This window comes from Pseudophryne corroboree, chromosome 2, assembly GCF_028390025.1.
Source record: "Pseudophryne corroboree isolate aPseCor3 chromosome 2, aPseCor3.hap2, whole genome shotgun sequence".
Taxonomy (NCBI): Eukaryota; Metazoa; Chordata; class Amphibia; order Anura; family Myobatrachidae; genus Pseudophryne; species Pseudophryne corroboree.
The window spans coordinates 256837915-256864841 of record NC_086445.1 but is presented as its reverse complement, the minus strand read 5'-3'; the positions used below and the strand labels follow the sequence as shown (position 1 = coordinate 256864841).

General features: G+C 46.4%; 1 protein-coding gene across 3 annotated transcripts in view; it reads right to left on the bottom strand.

Annotated features, from left to right (window-relative positions):
• LMBR1L (limb development membrane protein 1 like) overlaps window positions 1-26927 on the bottom strand; it is a 183937-nt gene that overhangs the window by 8308 nt on the left and 148702 nt on the right. For 2 of the 3 annotated variants that reach the window (XM_063952689.1, XM_063952690.1), the window contains exons 7-16: window positions 22514-22582; window positions 21507-21571; window positions 21322-21394; window positions 21143-21226; window positions 20738-20814; window positions 19689-19766; window positions 18183-18256; window positions 17769-17859; window positions 2496-2562; window positions 1432-1593 (exon numbers count right to left, since the gene is read on the bottom strand). In XM_063952689.1, coding sequence (XP_063808759.1) covers window positions 1432-1593; window positions 2496-2562; window positions 17769-17859; window positions 18183-18256; window positions 19689-19766; window positions 20738-20814; window positions 21143-21226; window positions 21322-21394; window positions 21507-21571; window positions 22514-22582 — 840 coding nt within the window. The remainder of the gene's footprint in view (window positions 1-1431; window positions 1594-2495; window positions 2563-17768; window positions 17860-18182; window positions 18257-19688; window positions 19767-20737; window positions 20815-21142; window positions 21227-21321; window positions 21395-21506; window positions 21572-22513; window positions 22583-26927) is intronic. The other variant, XM_063952691.1, reaches the window with a different exon arrangement.

Below are 26927 nucleotides of genomic sequence, written 5' to 3'. Positions count from 1 at the left end.
TCCACTCCCACATAATACCCTTTCTTGTGGTACTTGTAGTATCAGAAACACGTAACACCTCCTTCATTGCCCTTAACGTGTGGCCCTAATGAGAAATACGTTTGTTTATTCACCGTCGACACTGTATTCAGTGTCCGTGTCTGTGTCTGTGTCGACCGACTGAGGTAAATGGGCGTTTTTAAAACCCCTGACGGTGTTTCTGAGCCGCCTGGACCGGTCCTAATAGATTGTCGGCCGTCTCATGTCGTCAACCGACCTTGCAGCGTGTTGACATTCTCACGTAATTCTCTAAATAAGCCATCCATTCCGGTGTCGACTCCCTAGAGAGTGACATCACCATTACAGGCAATTTCTCCGCCTCCTCACCAACATCGTCCTCATACATGTCGACACACACGTGCCGACACACAGCACACACACCGGGAATGCTCTGACAGAGGACAGGACCCACTAGCCCTTTGGGGAGACAGAGGGAGAGTCTGCCAGCACACACCAAAAACGCTATAATTATATAGGGACAACCTTATATAAGTGTTTCTCCCTTATAGCATCTTTTATATATATACAATATCGCCAAAATCAGTGCCCCCCCTCTCTGTTTTAACCCTGTTTCTGTAGTGCAGTGCAGGGGAGAGCCTGGGAGCCTTCTCTCCAGCTTTTCTGTGAGAGAAAATGGCGCTGTGTGCTGAGGAGATAGGCCCCGCCCCTTTTACGGCGGGCTCGTCTCCCGCTATTTTTGAAGTTAGGCAGGGGTTAAATATCTCCATATAGCCTCTGTGGGCTATATGTGAGGTATTTTTTGCCTCTAATAAGGTTTTTATTTGCCTCTCAGAGCGCCCCCCCCAGCGCTCTGCACCCTCAGTGACTGTTGTGTGAAGTGTGCTGAGAGGAAAATGGCGCACAGCTGCAGTGCTGTGCGCTACCTTTATGAAGACTCAGGAGTCTTCAGCCGCCGATTTTGGACCTCTTCTCTCTTCAGCGTCTGCAAGGGGGCCGGCGGCGCGGCTCCGGTGACCATCCAGGCTGTACCTGTGATCGTCCCTCTGGAGCTAGTGTCCAGTAGCCAAGCAGCAAATCCACTCTGCACGCAGGTGAGTTCACTACTTCTCCCCTAAGTCCCTCGTTGCAGTGATCCTGTTGCCAGCAGGACTCACTGTAAAGTAAAAAACCTAAGCTAAACTTTCTCTAAGCAGCTCTTTAGGAGAGCCACCTAGATTGCACCCTTCTCGTTCGGGCACAAAATCTAACTGGAGTCTGGAGGAGGGTCATAGGGGGAGGAGCCAGTGCACACCACCTGATCTGGTAAAAGCTTTACTTTTTTTGTGCCCTGTCTCCTGCGGAGCCGCTATTCCCCATGGTCCTTTCAGGAACCCCAGCATCCACTTAGGACGATAGAGAAAATTTCATTGCAGATTTTAGTGGTATTCTTACCAAATGCACGTATGAGCTCAGCTTGTATGGCCCAGGTAAACTTCTTCACTAAGCAAAGTGTGGTTAGGCCAGCGAACAGCACGTTATACAGGAAGATCAGATAAAAGTTCCCCAGCCAGTTAAAGCGCCCAAAGTCACCCAGAAGATCGAATCTTGTGATACCTGAATGTAAAACCAACAAAACTCTAAGACACAGTAGTCACAGACTTATTATATACAGATCTCACGAAGAAGTAATTTATAGCATGTTACATATAGAAAGCTGGAAGTGCGAGCTGCATATCAGCCTTCAGTTTGGGTACTTTAAAAAAAAAAAAAAAAAACCCCAGTAAACATTAGAATTCCACAATTACCTCTGTTAGTTGTCTAAATCCACAGGTAACCTGTTTCTCAATTTGAGTAAAAAACACAGGGCCGCTACTCACTCTTGGCAGAATATCGTGGGTGCATCGGTCGGTGGGTGAGTACCCCCCCCCCCCTCCCCTCCCGGTATGTCTGTGAAGAATGTTGTTCACAAACATAACGTCGGCCCTGCAGCACAGCTGATGACCGATGTATCTGCAGATATATTATCACATCTGGCCGTGTGTACAGGCGATGTGCAGATCGCTCGTACACATGCTGCAGAGGCAGCTGATGACTGATATCACAACTGGGTGGGCGCATGAAAATGCCCGCCAAGTTGCGACGTCAGGCACAACACATTGGGCCGACAATCGATAAGTACGTATTTCTCAATTGTAATTTTACATCTGTGTCGGGTCACAAAATTGCATTGTACTCTAAAATCAGGCTAATAAAAGAAATGTCAATAAAAACATTAATCCTGTTTAAAGACCTAAAAATATACCATCCTACAGCTCAGTGTTTCCATTAATACCAGACTCTCCACCTCTAATGCCTCTCCGCATTAAAAATAAATACATCTTAAATAAATAAATACATAAATAAATCTTACATAACTATCCTTTCAGAGCGCACACACACACACACACACACACACACACACACACACACACACACACACACACACACACACACACACCTAAAGTAACTAGACTCACCCAAAGTTCTGGAGAAGACTGGAAGAGCAGAGCTGAGCACGAGAAGAGAAACACAGTTTCCGATGATCTATCAGAGAATTAGAGAAAGCAGAGATTATTAGTTGCTGTAGTATCACTGTTTGTTGAACAAAATTGGAGGCAATCTAAGAAATGTGAACAAAAACCTTTGCATAAAGCATTGGTGCAATGCAGGAGATATGGCAGCAACGTAGTTAAGGCTATTTATTTCCAAAGCTGCAGCTTGATGCACTAACACCATTTTGTGTAGTAATTTGCATATCTTCACCATTGCACCCATTTATACAGGTAAATACATAAATTAACATGTCTTTTGTGATGGAAGGAGATGGACAGATTAGGGCATCTCTTTCAACAATTGAAGATAGGAGGCAAGCAAAGGCCTAGCACAGAGCAGGGAGAACACATTTCGAGAGGCTGGCCTGTATCTTCATAAAGCTTCGGGACAAAGGAATAACAGTAAGCATAAAAACCCCATCATCTATCCTGCAAACACACCTTCAACAGGGGGAAAAAGGGTAGCTAGGAAGGACTGGCTACCAAAGGTGGCCTCCGGGGATCAGTACAAAATCCCGCCGGACGGGATCCCGGCAGTTGGAATACAGACACCGGAATCCCGACCGACACAATCTCTGCACACTAATTTATTCTCCCTCTATGCATTTGCAGACAGTTAGATTTGGGTGGGTATTTTGTTTCTGTGCAGGGTAAATACAGGATGCTTTATTTTTACACTGAAATTTTGATTTCAGTTTGAACACACCGCACCTAAATCTCTCTGCACGTGTTATATCTGCCCCACCTGCAGTGCACATGGTTTTGCTCATCAGAGAACAATTTTGATGTTGCGATCAGGTCTGAATTAGGCCCCAACTTAGAGATGCAGAATAGGATTGTATGAATGACCTCCTTGAAGACTAGGTATGAAAATGAATCGAAGAACACTGCTAACTCATAGACCCGACTAGCTGACGAGAATACAGAGAAAAATGGCGCTCCATGTAGAACATAGAATAGAGGCTGGAAATTTGCAGCCTGCAGGGCAACATCCAAGTCACACGGTGAAGTAAAAGCTAAGAGAAAAGGAATGGCTGCTGACATGGGCCACTCCTTATAAAAACACCAACATTTGGAAGCAGCTCCAGCTGGTTCCGAGAAACTTGCACTCTGAGAACTCACAGGAAAATCTGTTCTATGCAAACTAAACAGAAGAAACGAGATGCGTCAGCTCTACCCTAAATGTGTACCATCCATTCACCTCAAGGAGTGGCTACACCCAAGTTAAGGTTACCTTATCAATTAGCAGCATCCAACATGGGGTATCCTTGGTAGAACAGAAGTCAGGCCATATTAACCTAAATCATGGACCTCCAGGAACAACTCCAGTGGTGCTTCACCCGGCTTTTTTTTTTTACATGCCACCGAGCACTACTCTGCTCAAGGGCCAAAATCAAAGTTGTGCTGCACTTATGTTACTGTGACAGGCCCAGTAACAGAGATACCTCCCCGTCTTTAAGAGGCAGAGAGGAGTTTGGATGGTGGGGTCATTGTAGAGATGGTAGACTTAAGTTGGGTACACACTAGGTGATGTGTACCCAGCCAGACATCGCTCAGTCTGGGATTCGGCATTGGCTAGTGCATACACACTAGCAGATGTCGTTAGCAACATATCGTTAGTGCAGGCCGATGCTCCATTCAGCAGCATGGACCCGTTAACAATATCAACAGAATGACGAACATGTTCAGCCGACTACAAATGTCGCTGACAAAGTGCGGGAGCACGCATGGTCCATGACATAATGCATACACACTATACAATGTGAACATTTTATCGGTACAAACTGTATCGTAACGATAAACGGTCCATAATATTGCATAGTATATACCCAGCATTACAGTGCAGATGCGCGTTGTGTCTTTGCGTGTTGCTGTGTCCAGCCATCAAGTGGGCGATATCTACATGAGTCATCAAAAATGATATCCCCACCCAGCTACTTCTTAATGCCTCCTGGATGGCAACATTTTCTGGGGAGAACACTGCATAGTACAGACTAAAGCAAAAATGAAGCAACTAGGGACATCTACTAATCCTATCACTAGCTGACGTACCCGGCGTTGCCCGGGATTTAAAGAATGTTTGTTTACAAAAAATAAGAATTTACTTACCGATAATTCTATTTCTCGGAGTCCGTAGTGGATGCTGGGGTTCCTGAAAGGACCATGGGGAATAGCGGCTCCGCAGGAGACAGGGCACAAAAAGTAAAGCTTTAGGATCAGGTGGTGTGCACTGGCTCCTCCCCCCATGACCCTCCTCCAAGCCTCAGTTAGGATACTGTGCCCGGACGAGCGTACACAATAAGGAAGGATTTATGAATCCCGGGTAAGACTCATACCAGCCACACCAATCACACTGTACAACCTGTGATCTGAACCCAGTTAACAGTATGATAACAGCGGAGCCTCTGAAAGATGGCTCACAACAATAATAACCCGATTTTTGTAACTATGTACAAGTATTGCAGATAATCCGCACTTGGGATGGGCGCCCAGCATCCACTACGGACTCCGAGAAATAGAATTATCGGTAAGTAAATTCTTATTTTCTCTATCGTCCTAGTGGATGCTGGGGTTCCTGAAAGGACCATGGGGATTATACCAAAGCTCCCAAACGGGCGGGAGAGTGCGGATGACTCTGCAGCACCGAATGAGAGAACTCCAGGTCCTCCTTAGCCAGGTTATCAAATTTGTAGGATTTTACAAACGTGTTTGCCCCTGACTAAATAGCCGCTCGGCAAAGTTGTAAAGCCGAGACCCCTCGGGCAGCCGCCCAAGATGAGCCCACCTTCCTTGTGGAATGGGCATTTACATATTTTGGCTGTGGCAGGCCTGCCACAGAATGTGCAAGCTGAATTGTATTACACATCCAACTAGCAAAAGTCTGCTTAGAAGCAAGAGCACCCAGTTTGTTGGGTGCATACAGGATAACAGCAAGTCAGTTTTCCTGACTCCAGCCGTCCTGGAACCTATATTTTCAGGGCCCTGACCACATCTAGCAACTTGGAGTCCTCCAAGTCCCTAGTAGGCGCAAGACACCACAATAAGCTGGTTCAGGTGAAACACTGACACCACCTTAGGGAGAGAACTGGGGACGAGTCCGCAGCTCTGCCCTGTCCGAATGGACAAACAGATATGGGCTTTTTTGAGAAAAAAACCACCAATTTGACACTCGCCTGGTCCAGGCCAGGTCCAAGAGCATGTTCACTTTTCATGTGAGATGCTTCAAATCCACAGATTTGACTGGTTTTAAACCAATGTGTTTTGAGGAATCCCAGAACTACGTTGAGATCCCACAGTGCCACTGGAGGCACAAAAGGGGGTTGTATATGCAATACTCCCTTGACAAACTTCTGGACTTCAGGAACTGAAGCCAATTCTTTCTGGAAGAAAAATCGACAGGGCCGAAATTTGAACCTTAATGGACCCCAATTTGAGGCCCATAGACACTCCTGTTTGCAGGAAATGCAGGAATCGACCGAGTTGAAATTTCTTCGTGGGGCCTTCCTGGCCTCACACCACGCAACATATTTTCGCCACATGTGGTGATAATGTTGTGCGGTCACCTCCTTTCTGGCTTTGACCAGGGTAGGAATGACCTCTTCCTGAATGCCTTTTCCCTTAGGATCCGGCGTTCCACCGCCATGCCGTCAAACGCAGCTGCGGTAAGTCTTGGAACAGACATGGTACTTGCTGAAACAAGTCCCTTCTTAGCGGCAGAGGTCATAAGTCCTCTGTGAGCATCTCTTGAAGTTCCGGGTACCAAGTCCTTCTTGGCCAATCCGGAGCCATGAGTATAGTTCTTACTCCTCTACGTCTTATAATTCTCAGTACCTTAGGTATGAAAAGCAGAGGATGGAACACATACACCGACTGGTACACCCACGGTGTTACCAGAACGTCCACAGCTATTGCCTGAGGGTCTCTTAACCTGGCGCAATACCTGTCCCGTTTTTTGTTCAGACGGGACGCCATCATGTCCACCTTTGGTAATTCCCAACGGTTTACAATCATGTGGAAAACTTCCCCATGAAGTTCCCACTCTGCCGGGTGGAGGTCGTGCCTACTGAGGAAGTCTGCTTCCCAGTTTCCATTCCCGGAATGAAACACTGCTGACAGTGCTATCACATGATTTTCCGCCCAGCGAAAAGTCCTTGCAGTTTTTGCCACTGCCCTCCTGCTTCTTGTGCCGCCCTGTCTATTTACGTGGGCGACTGCCGTGATGTTTTATCCCACTGGATCAATACCGGCTGACCTTGAAGCAGAGGTCTTGCTAAGCTTAGAGCATTATAAATTTACCCTTAGCTATATTTATGTGGAGAAAAGTCTCCAGACTTGATCACACTCCCTGGAAATTTTTTCCTTGTGTGACTGCTCCCCAGCCTCTCGGGCTGGCCTCCGTGGTCACCAACATCCAAAACTGAATGCCGAATCTGCGGCCCTCTAGAAGATGAGCACTCTGTAACCACCACAGGAGAGACACCCTTGTCCTTGGATATAGGGTTATCCGCTGATGCATCTGAAGATGCGATCCGGACCATTTGTCCAGCAGATCCCACTGAAAAGTTCTTGCATGAAATCTGCCGACTGGAATTGCTTCGAAGGAAGTCACCATTTTTTTACCATGGCCCTTGTGCAATGATGCACTGATTTTAGGAGGTTCCTGACTAGCTCGGATAACTCCCTGGCTTTCTCTTCCGGGAGAAACACCTTTTTCTGGACTGTGTCCAGAATCATCCCTAAGCACAGGAGACTTGTTGTCGGGATCAGCTGCGATTTTGGAATATTTAGAATCCACCCCTGCTGTTGTAACAGTATCCGAGATAGTGCTACTTTGACCTCCAACTGTTCCCTGGACTTTGCCCTTATCAGGAGATCGTCCAAGTAAGGGATAATTAAGACGCCTTTTCTTCGAAGAAGAACCATCATTTCGGCCATTACCTTGTTAAAGACCCGGGGTGCCGTGGACAATCCAAACGGCAGCGTCTGAAACTGATAGTGACAGTTCTGTACCACGAACCTGAGGTACCCTTAGTGATAAGGGCAAATTTGGGACATGGAGGTAAGCATCCCTGATGTCTCGGGACACCATATAGTCCCCTTCTTCCCGGTTCGTTATCACTGCTCTGAGTGACTCCATCTTGATTTGAACCTTTGTAAGTGTTCAAATTTTTTTAGATTTAGAATAGGTTTCACCTAGCCTTCTGGCTTCAGTACCACAATATAGTGTGGAATAATACCCCTTTTCTTGTTGTAGGAGGGGTAATTTAATTATCACCTGCTGGGAATACAGCTCGTGAATTGTTTCCCATACTGCCTCCTTGTCGGAGGGAGACCTTGGTAAAGCAGACTTCAGGAGCCTGCGCAGGGGAAACGTCTCGACATTCCAATCTGTACCCCTGGGATACTACTTGTAGGATCCAGGGGTCCTGTACGGTCTCAGCGTCATGCTGAGAGCTTGTCAGAAGCGGTGGAACGCTTCTGTTCCTGGGAATGGGCTGCCTGCTGCAGTCTTCTTCCCTTTCCTCTATCCCTGGGCAGATATGACTCTTATAGGGACGAAAGGACTGAAGCTGAAAAGACGGTGTCTTTTTCTGCAGAGATGTGACTTAGGGTAAAAAACGGTGGATTTTCCAGCAGTTGCCGTGGCCACCAGGTCCGATGGACCGACCCCAAATAACTCCTCTTCCTTTATACGGCAATACACCTTTGTGCCGTTTGGAATCTGCATCACCTGACCACTGTCGTGTCCATAAACATCTTCTGGCAGATATGGACATCGCACTTACTCTTGATGCCAGAGTGCAAATATCCCTCTGTGCATCTCGCATATATAGAAATGCATCCTTTAAATGCTCTATAGTCAATAAAATACTGTCCCTGTCAAGGGTATCAATATTTTTAGTCAGGGAATCCGACCAAGCCACCCCAGCTCTGCACATCCAGGCTGAGGCGATCGCTGGTCGCAGTATAACACCAGTATGTGTGTATATACTTTTTATGATATTTTCCAGCCTCCTGTCAGCTGGCTCCTTGAGGACGGCCCTATCTATAGACGGTACCGCCACTTGTTCTGATAAGCGTGTGAGCGCCTTATCCACCCTAAGGGGTGTTTCCCAACGCGCCCTAACTTCTGGCGGGAAAGGGTATACCGCCCATATTTTCTATCGGGGGGAACCCACGCATCATCACACACTTCATTTAATTTATCTGATTCAGGAAAAACTACGGTAGTTTTTTCACATCCCACATAATACCCTCTTTTGTGGTACTTGTAGTATCAGAAATATGTAACACCTCCTTCATTGCCCTTAACGTGTGGCCCTAATAAGGAATACGTTTGTTTATTCACCGTCGACACTGGATTCAGTGTCCCTGTCTGTGTCTGTGTCGACCGACTAAAGTAAACGGGCGTTTTAAAAACCCCTGACGGTGTTTTTGAGACGTCTGGACCGGTACTAATTGTTTGTCGGCCGTCTCATGTCGTCAACCGACCTTGCCGCGTGTTGACATTATCACGTAATTCCCTAAATAAGCCATCCATTCCGGTGTCGACTCCCTAGAGAGTGACATCACCATTACAGGCAATTGCTCCGCCTCCTCACCAACATCGTCCTCATACATGTCGACACACACGTACCGACACACAGCACACACACAGGGAATGCTCTGATAGAGGACAGGACCTACTAGCCCTTTGGAGAGACAGAGGGAGAGTTTGCCAGCACACACCAAAAACGCTATAATTATATAGGGACAACCTTATATAAGTGTTTTCCCTTATAGCATCTTTTTTATATATTTCTAACGCCAAATTAGTGCCCCCCCTCTCTGTTTTAACCCTGTTTCTGTAGTGCAGTGCAGGGGAGAGCCTGGGAGCCTTCCCTCCAGCCTTTCTGTGAGGGAAAATGGCGCTGTGTGCTGAGGAGATAGGCCCAGCCCCTTTTTCGGCGGCCTCGTCTCCCGCTCTTAACGGATTCTGGCAGGGGTTAAATATCTCCATATAGCCCCCGGAGGCTATATGTGAGGTATTTTTAGCCAAAAATAGGTTTTCATTGCCTCCCAGGGCGCCCCCCTTCCAGCGCCCTGCACCCTCAGTGACTGCCGTGTGAAGTGTGCTGAGAGGAAATGGCGCACAGCTGCAGTGCTGTGCGCTACCTTAAGAAGACTGAGGAGTCTTCATGCCGCCGATTCTGGACCTTCTTCTTGTTTCAGCATCTGCAAGGGGGCCGGCGGCGAGGCTCCGGTGACCATCCAGGCTGTACCTGTGATCGTCCCTCTGGAGCTAATGTCCAGTAGCCAAAGAAGCCAATCCATCCTGCACGCAGGTGAGTTCACTTCTTCTCCCCTAAGTCCCTCGTTGCAGTGATCCTGTTGCCAGCAGGACTCACTGTAAAATAAAAAAACCTAAGCTAAACTTTTCTAAGCAGCTCTTTAGGAGAGCCACCTAGATTGCACCCTTCTCGGCCGGGCACAAAAATCTAACTGAGGCTTGGAGGAGGGTCATGGGGGGAGGAGCCAGTGCACACCACCTGATCCTAAAGCTTTACTTTTTGTGCCCTGTCTCCTGCGGAGCCGCTATTCCCCATGGTCCTTTCAGGAACCCCAGCATCCACTAGGACGATAGAGAAATTAATTTAAATATTAAACACACAGTATAAATAACATTAGTATAGATAGATCCTCCTCCCCCAAGCACTCCACAGTTTCTTATATAGCACAGCACATTATGTATCTCCTGATATACGCGGTGCTGCTGGGTGACAGAGCTACTTCCACTATATAACTCTGTGTGTGGGTTCATGCTACCTCCATTCCCCTCCTCGCATCATGTCACTGGCCCTGTCACATGCAGCCCTGTCATCGCTGACATATCATGCATGTCCTGATATAGTCTGTGCTGCTGGCCCACCCCTAGGGGTGCTAGTGGTGTTACCCCCACAGTGTTTGTTCCCAGAGTGTAAGTAATATCTGTAGCAAGTTTGGTGTAAATTGCTCCAGGCATTCCAGAGTTATGCTGTCTGCTAAAATACTCTGTGCTGCTGCCTCAACCCTAGTGGTGGTAGGGGTGCCTTAGCCCCACAGTGTTTGTTCCCAGCTTGTAAGTCATATGTGTACAAAGTTTGTTGTAAATTGGTCTAGCTATTCGGGAGTTATGCTATCTCCTGAAATACCCTGTGCTGCTGTCCCACCACTAGGGGTGCTAGGGGTGTCTAACCCCCACAGAGTTTGTTCCAAGATTTTAAGTCAGATGTTTCCAGAGTGTAAGTCATATGTGTACCAAATTTGTTGTAAATTGCTGCAGGCATTCCAGAGTTATGCTGTCTGCTGAAATACTCAGTGCTGCTGCCTCACCCCTAAGGGTGCTGGGGGTGTCTTCCTCCCACAGTGTTTGTTGCCAGATTGTAAGGCATATGTGTACCAATTTTTGTGTACATTGCTCCAGCAATTCCGGAGTTATGCTGTCTCCTGATATAATCTGTGCTGCTGTCTGCCCCCCTAGGGGTGCTAGGGATTTCAAATTGTTTTAGTTGCCTCCGCCATGTTTTAATACGCTTGTATGTCAAATTTCACGATCTTCGCTTGTAAACTGTGGATTTGTATAGAAAGACAGAATGACAAATTTTCATTTTTATATATTACATTCCTGCCATTTCCACAAGTGTAACAAGACCTTCATCCACCAAACAGAAGTCTCCACCAGAACCCCTGAACACGTCTTCCTGATCTGCAGCACAGCTAGAGATGAGGCTGTTATTAAAACTCTTCTTTAGTAAAACATTGCAGTGCATTCCAGTAATGATAACTTTCCATGACCCAGTCTACACTAGCGCCCAATAGCTGACACTTCTGTCATGGGATGCCTTGAGCAACAACCAGGTACAGTTTATATAGGTTGAATTCTACCAAAAGTAATAAAAGCATCAAAAACTATAAGTGTGCCATATACAAATTTACAGTCCTGTTCCCTAAATTCTTGACCTAAGACCTGATTGAGTGTTGGACAAACAGCATGCTTCTATAGCAAGGGTCTCATTTCTGCACTCTAAGGGGGACATTTACTAAGAAGTGATAAGAGCGGAGAAGTGAGCCAGTGGAGAAGTTGCTCCATCAACCAATCAGCAGCTCTGTATAATTTTACAGTAGGCAAAAATAAGAATTTACTTACCGATAATTCTATTTCTCGTAGTCCGTAGTGGATGCTGGGGACTCCGTCAGGACCATGGGGATTAGCGGCTCCGCAGGAGACAGGGCACAAAAGTAAAAGCTTTAGGATCAGGTGGTGTGCACTGGCTCCTCCCCCTATGACCCTCCTCCAAGCCTCAGTTAGGATACTGTGCCCGGACGAGCGTACACAATAAGGAAGGATTTTGAATCCCGGGTAAGACTCATACCAGCCACACCAATCACACTGTATAACCTGTGATCTGAACCCAGTTAACAGCATGATAACAGCGGAGCCTCTGAAAAGATGGCTCACAACAATAATAACCCGATTTTTGTAACAATAACTATGTACAAGTATTGCAGACAATCCGCACTTGGGATGGGCGCCCAGCATCCACTACGGACTACGAAAAATAGAATTATCGGTAAGTAAATTCTTATTTTCTCTGACGTCCTAAGTGGATGCTGGGGACTCCGTCAGGACCATGGGGATTATACCAAAGCTCCCAAACGGGCGGGAGAGTGCGGATGACTCTGCAGCACCGAGTGAGAGAACTCCAGGTCCTCCTCAGCCAGGGTGTGCCCCTGACCAAGTAGCAGCTCGGCAAAGTTGTAAAGCCGAGACCCCTCGGGCAGCCGCCCTAGATGAGCCCACCTTCCTTGTGGAATGGGCATTTACATATTTTGGCTGTGGCAGGCCTGCCACAGAATGTGCAAGCTGAATTGTACTACACATCCAACTAGCAATCGTCTGCTTAGAAGCAAGAGCACCCAGTTTGTTGGGTGCATACAGGATAACAGCAAGTCAGTTTTCCTGACTCCAGCCGTCCTGGAAACCTATATTTTCAGGGCCCTGACAACATCTAGCAACTTGGAGTCCTCCAAGTCCCTAGTAGCCGCAGGTACCACAATAAGCTGGTTCAGGTGAAACGCTGACACCACCTTAGGGAGAAACTGGGGACGAGTCCGCAGCTCTGCCCTGTCCGAATGGACAATCAGATATGGGCTTTTGTGAGACAAAGCCGCCAATTCTGACACTCGCCTGGCCGAGGCCAGGGCCAACATCATGGTCACTTTCCATGTGAAATATTTCAAATCCACAGATTTGAGCGGTTTAAACCAATGTGATTTGAGGAATCCCAGAACTACGTTGAGATCCCACAGTGCCACTGGAGGCACAAAAGGGGTTGTATATGCAGTACTCCCTTGACAAACTTCTGGACTTCAGGAACTGAAGCCAATTCTTTCTGGAAGAAAATCGGCAGGGCCGAAATTTGAACCTTAATGGACCCCAATTTGAGGCCCATAGACACTCCTGTTTGCAGGAATGCAGGAATCGACCGAGTTGAAATTTCTTCGTGGGGCCTTCCTGGCCTCACACCACGCAACATATTTTTGCCACATGTGGTGATAATGTTGTGCGGTCACCTCCTTCCTGGCTTTGACCAGGGTAGGAATGACCTCTTCCGGAATGCCTTTTTCCCTTAGGATCCGGCGTTCAACCGCCATGCCGTCAAACGCAGCCGCGGTAAGTCTTGGAACAGACATGGTACTTGCTGAAGCAAGTCCCTTCTTAGCGGCAGAGGCCATGAGTCCTCTGTGAGCATCTCTTGAAGTTCCGGGTACCAAGTCCTTCTTGGCCAATCCGGAGCCACGAGTATAGTTCTTACTCCTCTACGTCTTATAATTCTCAGTACCTTAGGTATGAGAAGCAGAGGAGGGAACACATACACCGACTGGTACACCCACGGTGTTACCAGAACGTCCACAGCTATTGCCTGAGGGTCTCTTGACCTGGCGCAATACCTGTCCAGTTTTTTGTTCAGGCGGGACGCCATCATGTCCACCTTTGGTCTTTCCCAACGGTTCACAATCATGTGGAAGACTTCCCGATGAAGTCCCCACTCTCCCGGGTGGAGGTCGTGCTGAGGAAGTCTGCTTTCCAGTTGTCCACTCCCGGAATGAACACTGCTGACAGTGCTAACACATGATTTTCCGCCCAGCGAATAATCCTTGCAGTTTCTGCCATTGCCCTCCTGCTTCTTGTGCCGCCCAGTCTGTTTACGTGGGCGACTGCCGTGATGTTGTCCCACTGGATCAATACCGGCTGACCTTGAAGCAGAGGTCTTGCTAAGCTTAGAGCATTGTAAATTGCTCTTAGCTCCAGTATATTTATGTGGAGAGAAGTCTCCAGACTTGATCACACTCCCTGGAAATTTTTTCCTTGTGTGACTGCTCCCTAGCCGTTCAGGCTGGCATCCGTGGTCACCAGGACCCAGTCCTGAATGCCGAAACTGTGGCCCTTTAGTAGATGAGCACTCTGCAGCCACCACAGAAGAGACACCCTTGTCCTTGGAGATAGGGTTATCCGCTGATGCATCTGAAGATGCGATCCGGACCATTTTTCCAGCAGATCCCACTGAAAAGTTCTTGCGTGAAATCTGCCGAATGGAATCGCTTCGTAAGAAGCCACCATTTTTCCCAGGACCCTTGTGCAATGATGCACTGACACTTTTCCTGGTTTTAGGAGGTTCCTGACTAGCTCGGATAACTCCCTGGCTTTCTCCTCCGGGAGAAACACCTTTTTCTGGACTGTGTCCAGAATCATCCCTAGGAACAGCAGACGTGTCGTCGGAGACAGCTGCGATTTTGGAATATTTAGAATCCACCCGTGCTGTCGTAGAACTACTTGAGATAGTGCTACTCCGACCTCCAACTGTTCTCTGGACCTTGCCCTTATCAGGAGATCGTCCAAGTAAGGGATAATTAAGACGCCTTTTCTTTGAAGAAGAATCATCATTTCGGCCATTACCTTGGTAAAGACCCGGGGTGCCGTGGACAATCCAAACGGCAGCGTCTGAAACTGATAGTGACAGTTTTGTACCACGAACCTGAGGTACCCTTGGTGAGAAGGGCAAATTGGGACATGGAGGTAAGCATCCTTGATGTCCAGGGACACCATATAGTCCCCTTCTTCCTGGTTCGCTATCACTGCTCTGAGTGACTCCATCTTGATTTGAACCTTTGTATGTAAGTGTTCAAATATTTCAGATTTAGAATAGGTCTCACCGAGCCGTCTGGCTTCAGTACCACAATATAGTGTGGAATAATACCCCTTTCCTTGTTGTAGGAGGGGTACTTTGATTATCACCTGCTGGGAATACAGCTTGTGAATTGTTTCCAATACTGCCTCCCTGTCGGAGGGAGACGTTGGTAAAGCAGACTTCAGGAACCTGCGAGGGGGAGACGTCTCGAACTTCCAATCTGTACCCCTGGGATACTACTTGTAGGATCCAGGGGTCCACTTGCGAGTGAGCCCACTGCGCGCTGAAACTCTTGAGACGACCCCCCGCCGCAGCTGAGTCCGCTTGTACGGCTCCAGCGTCATGCTGAGGACTTGGCAAAAGCGGTGGAGGGCTTCTGTTCCTGGGAATGGGCTGCCTGCTGCAGTCTTCTTCCCTTTCCTCTATCCCTGGGCAGATATGACTGGCCTTTTGCCTGCTTGCCCTTATGGGGACGAAAGGACTGAGGCTGAAAAGACGGTGTCTTTTTCTGCTGAGATGTGACTTGGGGTAAAAAAGGTGGATTTTCCAGCTGTTGCCGTGGCCACCAGGTCCGATGGACCGACCCCAAATAACTCCTCCCCTTTATACGGCAATACTTCCGTGTGCCGTTTGGAATCTGCATCACCTGACCACTGTCGTGTCCATAAACATCTTCTGGCAGATATGGACATCGCACTTACTCTTGATGCCAGAGTGCAAATATCCCTCTGTGCATCTCGCATATATAGAAATGCATCCTTTAAATGTTCTATAGTCAATAAAATACTGTCCCTGTCAAGGGTATCAATATTTTCAGTCAGGGAATCCGACCAAACCACCCCAGCGCTGCACATCCAGGCTGAGGCGATCGCTGGTCGCAGTATAACACCAGTATGTGTGTATATACTTTTTAGGATATTTTCCAGCCTCCTATCAGCTGGCTCCTTGAGGGCGGCCGTATCTGGAGACGGTAACGCCACTTGTTTTGATAAGCGTGTGAGCGCCTTATCCACCCTAAGGGGTGTTTCCCAACGCGCCCTAACTTCTGGCGGGAAAGGGTATAACGCCAATAATTTTCTATCGGGGAAAACCCACGCATCATCACACACTTCATTTAATTTATCTGATTCAGGAAAAACTACAGGTAGTTTTTTCACACCCCACATAATACCCTCTTTTGTGGTACTTGTAGTATCAGAAATATGTAACACCTCCTTCATTGCCCTTAACATGTAACGTGTGGCCCAAATGGAAAATACGTTTGTTTCTTCACCGTCGACACTGGAGTCAGTGTCCGTGTCTGTGTCTGTGTCGACCGACTGAGGTAAATGGGCGTTATAAAGCCCCTGACGGTGTTTGAGACGCCTGGACAGGTACTAATTGGTTTGCCGGCCGTCTCATGTCGTCAACCGACCTTGCAGCGTGTTGACATTATCACGTAATTCCCTAAATAAGCCATCCATTCCGGTGTCGACTCCCTAGAGAGTGACATCACCATTACAGGCAATTGCTCCGCCTCCTCACCAACATCGTCCTCATACATGTCGACACACACGTACCGACACACAGCACACACCCAGGGAATGCTCTGATAGAGGACAGGACCCCACTAGCCCTTTGGGGAGACAGAGGGAGAGTTTGCCAGCACACACCAAAACGCTATAATTATACAGGGACAACCTTTATATAAGTGTTTTTCCCTTATAGCATCTTAATATATATAATCATATCGCCAAATAAGTGCCCCCCCTCTCTGTTTTAACCCTGGTTCTGTAGTGCAGTGCAGGGGAGAGCCTGGGAGCCTTCCCACCAGCATTTCTGTGAGGGAAAATGGCGCTGTGTGCTGAGGAGAATAGGCTCCGCCCCCTTTTCGGCGGGCTTCTTCTCCCGTTTTTCTGAGACCTGGCAGGGGTTAAATACATCCATATAGCCCCAGGGGCTATATGTGATGTATCTTTTAGCCAGTATAGGTATTTCATTGCTGCCCAGGGCGCCCCCCCCAGCGCCCTGCACCCTCAGTGACCGCTGGTGTGAAGTGTGCTGACAACAATGGCGCACAGCTGCAGTGCTGTGCGCTACCTCATGAAGACTGAAAAGTCTTCTGCCGCCGATTTCTGGACCTCTTCACTCTTCGGCATCTGCAAGGGGGTCGGCGGCGCGGCTCTGGGACCGGACTCCATGGCTGGGCCTGTGTTCGATCCCTCTGGAGCTAATGGTGTCCAGTAGCCTAAGAAGCCAATCCATCCTGCACGCAGGTGAGTTCACTTCTTCTCCCCTAAGTCCCTCGTAGCAGTGAGCCTGTTGCCAGCAGGACTCACTGAAAATAAAAAACCTAACAAAACTTTTACTCTAAGCAGCTCTTTAGGAGAGCCACCTAGATTGCACCCTTCTCGGCCGGGCACAAAAATCTAACTGAGGCTTGGAGGAGGGTCATAGGGGGAGGAGCCAGTGCACACCACCTGATCCTAAAGCTTTTACTTTTGTGCCCTGTCTCCTGCGGAGCCGCTAATCCCCATGGTCCTGACGGAGTCCCCAGCATCCACTTAGGACGTCAGAGAAATTATAGATGTTATTTCAGTGCTGATTGGTTGCCATGGGCAACTTCTCCGCTCTTATCACTGCTTGGTAAATGTCCTCCCAAGTTATCTGAAAAGACTGAAAACTGGGCATTCTCCTATGTGCAGGTGTATTCAAATTTAGTTTACTCCAGCTTATAATGCAATACATAAATAATCTCAGCTGACAGACCGAGGCATGCCGGAAACCCATGCTTGCATACCACTGTCCATTCTATGCGAATTTGGACAGGTCACAGTCTTGCTGTATCCCAAAGCCGCATTGAGCAGGGAACGTGTAACTGACCAAGTTTTTTGTTTTAAATACAAGCAAGGGTTTTATATTATAGCTGCTCTCTAGTTTTCAAACGAGAAGTAAAAATGAGAACCAATGCTGCAGAGCTTCAAATGAATTATGGCAGAAAGCTTCTTACTTTGGTCATGGTTGTATCGTGTTTCTGGGGAAGGAGTTTTGTAAAGAAAGGAGAGCTGTAAAACCCAACCACAGAGGCGGCCATCAGGTAGCTGGTCTAAGGTTAAGGAATCAAAACAATATAGCAATTCCATAAAAGTGGCTCCCAAAACTATATATGCAAATACACAAACACTGGGAACAGGATGCAGGCTATGCAAGGTTTTCCTTCCTGTGTCATCCTCTCCACTGTGTGATACTATGGAAGATCCCTTCTGTAGGTGAACACGTGATTGCATTCCAAAGTTGATGTTAAAATATATGATTCTTCTTTTTTAGGGCATTTTCTTAAAAACAAAGCTATACAGATATTACATTTACTAATGTCTCTTACACATTTTGCCATTATTTAGTAACTCCATATATAAAAGGATACAAAATAAGAATGACTTGAATAGCTGCTCCAAACGGACCAAAGACAGAGAAAGACACTTTCCCGAGTCGAGAGTCCTGGGAAACAAAGTGACAAATTTATATTACAGACTGCATACTACAAACATCTGTATAATACAGACTGCATACTACAAACATCTGTGTAATACAGACTGCATACTACAAACATCTGTGTAATACAGACTGCATACTACAAGCATCTGTATAATACAGACTGCATACTACAAACATCTGTGTAATACAGACTGCATACTACAAGCATCTGTGTAATACAGACTGCATACTACAAACATCTGTTTAATACAGACTGCATACTACAAGCATCTGTGTAATACAGACTGCATACTACAAGCATCTGTATAATACAGACTGCATACTACAAGCATCTGTATAATACAGACTGCATACTACAAGCATCTGTGTAATACAGACTGCATACTACAAGCATCTGTATAATACAGACTGCATACTACAAGCATCTGTATAATACAGACTGCATACTACAAGCATCTGTGTAATACAGACTGCATACTACAAGCATCTGTGTAATACAGACTGCATACTACAAGCATCTGTGTAATACAGACTGCATACTACAAGCATCTGTATAATACAGACTGCATACTACAAGCATCTGTATAATACAGACTGCATACTACAAGCATCTGTATAATACAGACTGCATACTACAAGCATCTGTATAATACAGACTGCATACTACAAGCATCTGTATAATACAGACTGCATACTACAATCATCTGTATAATACAGACTGCATACTACAAACATCTGTATAATACAGACTGCATACTACAAACATCTGTGTAATACAGACTGCATACTACAAGCATCTGTATAATACAGACTGCATACTACAAGCATCTGTGTAATAGACTGCATACTACAAGCATCTGTATAATACAGACTGCATACTACAAACATCTGTATAATACAGACTGCATACTACAAGCATCTGTGTAATACAGACTGCATACTACAAACATCTGTGTAATACAGACTGCATACTACAAGCATCTGTATAATACAGACTGCATACTACAAACATCTGTGTAATACAGACTGCATACTACAAGCATCTGTATAATACAGACTGCATACTACAAACATCTGTGTAATACAGACTGCATACTACAAGCATCTGTATAATACAGACTGCATACTACAAACATCTGTGTAATACAGACTGCATACTACAAGCATCTGTATAATACAGACTGCATACTACAAACATCTGTGTAATACAGACTGCATACTACAAGCATCTGTATAATACAGACTGCATACTACAAACATCTGTGTAATACAGACTGCATACTACAAGCATCTGTATAATACAGACTGCATACTACAAACATCTGTGTAATACAGACTGCATACTACAAACATCTGTATATTAAACTGTAAGAAATATTGTATGTAATAAAGTAGAACTGCTAAATTACATATGTGCAAAATGTTAGGCATATACCTGCATCCCTTTGGGCATGGCAGAGTCATCAATGAGAAGCTCTAAGACGTGGAAGCAGACAATCAGCACAGAGATGCCCTGGAACAGGTAGGAAATAATCATTCAACACAGGATCGGTATGAATTAATAGGACAGCAGCAGTTTAACTGGAATAAGTTCCCTAGAAATTTGTATAACCATTTAAAAAAAATTCACATTGATTTTATTGCAATTTGTTTTTGCCAGCAGGCAATTTGGGCAGCCACATTCTTTCCTCCACAGCATGCAAATGAACCACTCTCGCATGTACTGTGTGGCTTAGACGTCAGATCGGTACATTTAAGTGGCACGGCATGGAGCGGAGAGCAGAAGCAGGTTGCAGCAGTGGTGGTAGCTAAAGGGAGAAAGGCATGCCACTGAGGAGGCAGTCTTCCTCCAGCCCTCACTATGACCATGAGTTGTGTCATGGTTACTGCTCTCTGCATGGACTCCCACATGAAAGCTAAGTAAGTGTGAGTGTGTGTGTACCAATCTGCAGCACAGTGTGTGAAATCAGGGATATTTGCTCTTGCTCTCAACACTTGCATATAAAAGGTTAGAAAGTAAGTTTCTGTGCGTGTATTGAAGGAGGACAGGAGAGCAGAACAAGACTGGTACAATCAACATCAGGCCTGGCAAACCTGTGGCACCCCAGCTGTTGCCAAACTACACATCCCAGCATGCCGTGCCATCATTTTATCACCATTCCCTAATAGCAAAACTTTGGCAGGGCATGCTGGGACTTGTAGTTTCACAACTGTTGCAGAGCCACATGTTGTCTTGTCTATGTAGATCAGGCCTGGCCATGACCTATGCTGAAAACATTCTCCATATCTAAGAGTGCTGGTAAAGCAATCCAACAGGTGAATAACATGTTTTAGCCACAGAATAAAGTAAGCTGCTCACTGTCCCTAGCACTTCTGGGTTCTATACTACAGAAAACTACCAAAGTGATCATAGTCTGTATCACGTCTTTAAAAATATACAAGATCTTAGAATATCAAACTGAAAATGTGGAGCACATAGCCTACCGTGAGTGCGAGGAGCAGTAGCATGGCCAGGGGGTACACCAAATTGCGTTGCCATGGAGATGCTTTCCTTCTCATCTCTGCAGGAAACAGGAAGAGAGCAGCTTACTTATAGGAAGATACAAACCGTAAACCATTTCTGCTAAACATGACAGCAATAGATTACATGCCCACCTTTTACTGTAGTTTATGTCATTAACTAAAATAGAGAATCAGACTTTTTCAACACTAAAGAGCTTCTGTCCTCTTTTGGACAATGGACCAATAAAAAAATGTTTTACATTTTACTCTCCAACGTGACCCCAAACAGACTAAATTACATAACTAATTTTTGTAAGCATCAGTTAATGAATATGCTATTAGTTCTGTAACTGGATATTTATGGCAATTCAGCGAATTGGTTCTCACCTAATGTAATTCTCTGGCTCTTTATAGCTAGGAGCCTTTTCTGTAGAGCCTCCATGTTCAGGTTCAACCAGCAGGATGCTTTAGCTGTGAAAGGAAACCACAGAAGAAGATGGTGAGGAAGGCAGCCTGAAGCTCATCCCAGGAGAATACACACACCCCACAGCTGAGGTGTCACTTACTGGAGATTTTACGGGATATAGCCGCTTCCTCAAATGCCGTACAGCTCAGATGTTCCTCCAAATTCTCTAGTAGCTGAAGGAAAAAAAAAAAAAGAAAAAAAAAAAAAAAAAAAAGTAGAAAATTGTTTTTGTAACTACCATTAATAGAAAATAAAATCAGTATCCTTATTTTAAGTAATTCCTACCCGAGGTTTGACCAGCAGCTTTCCGGTGACAGAAAACATCCGGGACAGGCCCAAAGGAGTGCACACTGCAAAGTGTACGAAAACAAATCAGCTACTGCGCCATAAACAACGAAACAATCAAGAAAGACAGCAAGGAAGTTCACACGAAGGGATGACAACACAACATCTCTCCAGGTGTGGCGGTTGAGTGTCCTGCAGGACCCTACTGGACTCCGTGTATGTGTGTCTCTGTGTGGTGGCACTGTTCTCTGCCTCAGATAAAGTGCAGGACGCAAATCGATGCTTTCAAAACAGGCGGAGTGCAGCACCCTGCCAATAATGTCTCCCATAAACACTAAAAGTGTGTGTTTCGCACTAATTAACAACACTTTCCAGACACTCACCTCTCATGTTTGTGTAACAATAAAGCAATGCAGCTATAAACATATAATACTAACAAGGTCAAACCAAATCTCTAGGTTGTCTCCAAGCTACAGCTGCTGCAAGTGCTTCGGGGTTTTTTTATTATGTATTTTTTAAATAAAAGTATATTTATTTGAATTTTTTACATATACAAAAAGAACAGGACACACATAAAAGGGGATCACCCAAAAAAAGACAAGCAATTACAGAATAATCAGCAGCGATACACCGGGAACACACATAAAACATGAAAATTAGCAAATGCTTCTTTTTTAGAGTGTGCACATATCTTGAGGCGTGTGACTCTACACATGCGGGCATTTATACACGTTACGTGTATCTTTTCCTTACATAGATGTTCTGAGCAGCCACCTTAATTAACCAAATGATTAACAAAACAGACATGTTGCTATAATAAAATATACTTTTAAGTAGATCTCTAAAATAATTCATTATGATCTGCTCAATATGCAGGTGCTGCACTAAGTCGTATGTTATTACAGAATAATCCTGTGCATTGCTGATGTCACGTGGGAAATCATTTATGTGCTTTTGGCGCCCTAGTCTGTCAGGATGCTATAACTGCACGTTAGCATGAAACTTACATAATAGGAGAAGGACTCCAAGGAGAGAGATGCCAGAATACAGGTACGGTAGGTAGTATTCCCAGAGGTCTGAAAGAGAAATAATACAGATCTAACAGCATACTTCAGTGGCCTCTCCTGCCCTTACACAGGCAGACGTGGTTTTTATAAATAATAATAATAATAATAATAATAATAATAACATATATAAATAGATGCAGACAAATTTGACAACGCAACCTCAAGCTCCCCCATCCCCACAAAACTAAGTTTACTGGTTTAACTGCTGGTCCCAACCCCACATTTCATTATAATACAAGCTTCTGTACGGCAAATATTCTTCAAAGCAATACAGACCACATACCTTACATTAGAACTAACATTTATAATAGTATTATCAAAGAACAATATAAGAGACTTGCAAATACTTTCTTTTTAATTGGAATGAATGATTTCTGTTCACACTCACAGTCAAGAATTACTAATACAGAACATTCAGTGAAGGCAGTAGACCAAAACACTGCTAGTGGTATTACCGCTTGCTGACTGCAGGGGGAGACGTGGGCATGTTACGCGATTCCAACAGTTATTTAATTGCTTGAGGACAGGATTAATATACTTTCAGAGTGAAATTCAACTTTTCATATAGAGATCCTGTTCCTGAATCTTCAAAATGCAGCATTTCTATTTGTTCTCAAAACATTGGGCAATCCTATGTTTGTATTACTACATGCTCATTATAGTTCGTGTATTCACCTTTCCCTACCAGACTAAAAAAAGGCTTACATAGGGCCCGATTCATTATGGATCGCTATTGAGGCTGAGATAGCGATGTTCACAAATCTACTATTGCTAAAATAAGAATTTACTCACCGGTAATTCTATTTCTCGTAGTCCGTAGTGGATGCTGGGGACTCCGTAAGGACCATGGGGAATAGACGGGCTCCGCAGGAGACTGGGCACACTATAAGAAAGATTTGGTACTACCTGGTGTGCACTGGCTCCTCCCTCTATGCCCCTCCTCCAGACCTCAGTTAGGATACTGTGCCCGGAAGAGCTGACACAATAAGGAAGGATTTTGAATCCCGGGTAAGACTCATACCAGCCACACCAATCACACCGTATAACTCGTGATATTAAACCCAGTTAACAGTATAAAATATAACTGAGCCTCTCAACAGATGGCTCAACAATAACCCTTTAGTTAGGCAATAACTATATACAAGTATTGCAGACAATCCGCACTTGGGATGGGCGCCCAGCATCCACTACGGACTACGAGAAATAGAATTACCGGTGAGTAAATTCTTATTTTCTCTGACGTCCTAGTGGATGCTGGGGACTCGGTAAGGACCATGGGGATTATACCAAAGCTCCCAAACGGGCGGGAGAGTGCGGATGACTCTGCAGCACCGAATGAGAGAACTCCAGGTCCTCCTCAGCCAGGGTATCAAATTTGTAGAATTTAGCAAACGTGTTTGCCCCTGACCAAGTTGCAGCTCGGCAAAGTTGTAAAGCCGAGACCCCTCGGGCAGCCGCCCAAGATGAGCCCACCTTCCTCGTGGAATGGGCTTTCACTGATTTAGGATGCGGCAATCCAGCCGCAGAATGCGCCTGCTGAATTGTGCTACAAATCCAGCGAGCAATAGTCTGCTTAGAAGCAGGAGCACCTATTTTGTTGGGTGCATACAGGATAAAAAGCGAGTCAGTTTTCCTGACTCCAGCCGTCCTGGAAACATAAATTTTCAAGGCCCTGACTACGTCCAGTAACTTGGAATCCTCCAAGTCCCTAGTAGCCGAAGGCACCACAATAGGTTGGTTCAAGTGAAAAGCGGATACCACCTTAGGGAGAAACTGGGGACGAGTCCTCAAATCTGCCCTATCCATATGGAAAATCAGATAAGGGCTTTTACATGACAAAGCCGCCAATTCTGACACACGCCTGGCCGAAGCCAAGGCCAATAACATGACCACTTTCCACGTGAGATATTTCAGATCCACGGTTTTAAGTGGTTCAAACCAATGTGATTTTAGGAAACTCACCACATTGAGATCCCAAGGTGCCACAGGAGGCACAAAAGGGGGCTGAATATGAAGCACTCCCTTTACAAAAGTCTGAACTTCAGGCAGTGAAGCCAGTTCTTTCTGGAAGAAAATCGCCAGAGCCGAAATCTGGACCTTAATGGAACCCAATTTTAGGCCCATAGTCACTCCTGACTGTAGGAAGTGCAGAAAACGACCCAGCTGAAATTCCTCTGTAGGGGCCTTCCTGACCTCACACCACGCAACATATTTTCGCCAAATGCGGTGATAATGGTTTGCGGTTACTTCTTTCCTGGCTTTTATCAGCGTAGGAATGACTTCCTCTGGAATGCCCTTTTCCTTTAGGATCCGGAATTCAACCGCCATGCCGTCAAACGCAGCCGCGGTAAGTCTTGGAACAGACAGGGCCCCTGCTGTAGCAGATCCTGTCTGAGCGGTAGAGGCCATGGGTCCTCTGATAACATTTCTTGAAGTTCCGGGTACCAAGCTCTTCATGGCCAATCCGGAACCACGAGTATCGTTCTTACTCCTCGCCTTCTTATTATTCTCAGTACCTTTGGTATGAGAGGCAGAGGAGGGAACACATAAACCGACTGGTACACCCACGGTGTCACTAGAGCGTCCACAGCTATCGCCTGAGGGTCCCTTGACCTGGCGCAATATCTCTTTAGTTTTTTGTTGAGGCGGGACGCCATCATGTCCACCTGTGGCCTTTCCCAACGGTTTATCAACAGTAGGAAGACTTCTGGATGAAGTCCCCACTCTCCCGGGTGTAGGTCGTGTCTGCTGAGGAAGTCTGCTTCCCAGTTGTCCACTCCCGGAATGAACACTGCTGACAGTGCTAGTACGTGATTTTCCGCCCATCGGAGAATCCTTGTGGCTTCTGCCATCGCCACCCTGCTTCTTGTGCCGCCCTGTCTGTTTACATGGGCGACTGCCGTGATGTTGTCTGATTGGATCAGAACCGGCTGGTTTTGAAGCAGGGGCCTTTGCCTGACTTAGGGCATTGTAAATGGCCCTCCGTTCCAGAATGTTTATGTGTAGGGACGACTCCTGACTTGACCAAAGTCCCTGGAAATTTCTTCCCTGTGTGACTGCGCCCCAGCCCCGAAGGCTGGCATCCGTGGTCACCAGGACCCAGTCCTGTATGCCGAATCTGCGGCCCTCTAGAAGATGAGCACTCTGCAGCCACCACAGTAGAGACACCCTGGTTCTTGGAGACAGGGTTATCAGTTGATGCATCTGAAGTTGCGATCCCGACCACTTGTCCAAGAGGTCCCACTGGAAGGTCCGTGCATGGAACCTGCCGAATGGAATTGCTTCGTACGAAGCCACCATTTTTCCCAGGACTCGTGTGCAGTGATGCACCGATACCCGTTTTGGTTTTAGGAGATCTCTGACTAGAGATGACAGCTCCTTGGCTTTCTCCTGCGGGAGAAACACTTTTCTCTGACGTCCTAGTGGATGCTGGGAACTCCGTAAGGACCATGGGGATAGCGGCTCCGCAGGAGACTGGGCACAAAAAGAAAAGCTTTAGGACTACCTGGTGTGCACTGGCTCCTCCCCCTATGACCCTCCTCCAAGCCTCAGTTAGATTTTTGTGCCCGACCGAGCTGGGTGCAATCTAGGAGGCTCTCCTGAGCTTCTTAGGAAAAGTTAGTTTTAGGTTTTTTATTTTCAGTGAGACCTGCTGGCAACAGGCTCACTGCATCGAGGGACTAAGGGGAGAAGAAGCGAACCTGCTTGCTTGCAGCCAGCTTGGGCTTCTTAGGCTACTGGACACCATTAGCTCCAGAGGGACCGAACACAGGCCCAGCCTCGGAGTCCGGTCCCAGAGCCGCGCCGCCGGCCCCCTTACAGAGCCAGAAGCAAGAAGAGGTCCGGAAAATCGGCGGCAGAAGACATCAGTCTTCACCAAGGTAGCGCACAGCACTGCAGCTGTGCGCCATTGCTCCTCATGCACCACACGCTCCGGTCACTGATGGGTGCAGGGCGCTGGGGGGGGGGGGGCGCCCTGAGCAGCAATATAAACACCATGGCTGGCTAAATTACATCACATATAACCCCCAGGGCTATATGGATGTATATTAACCCCTGCCAGATTCCTGAAAAAAGAGGGAGAAAAGTCAGCCGAGAAGGGGGCGGAGACTATCTCCTCAGCACACTGGCGCCATTTTCCCTCACAGCTCCGCTGGAAGGACGTCTCCCTGACTCTCCCCTGCAGTCCTGCACTACAGAAAAGGGTAAAACAAGAGGGGGGGCACTAATTAGGCGCAGTATAATATACACAGCAGCTATAAAGGGAAAAACACTCTGTTTGGTGTTATCCCAACATATATATAGCGCTCTGGTGTGTGCTGGCATACTCTCCCTCTGTCTCCCCAAAGGGCTA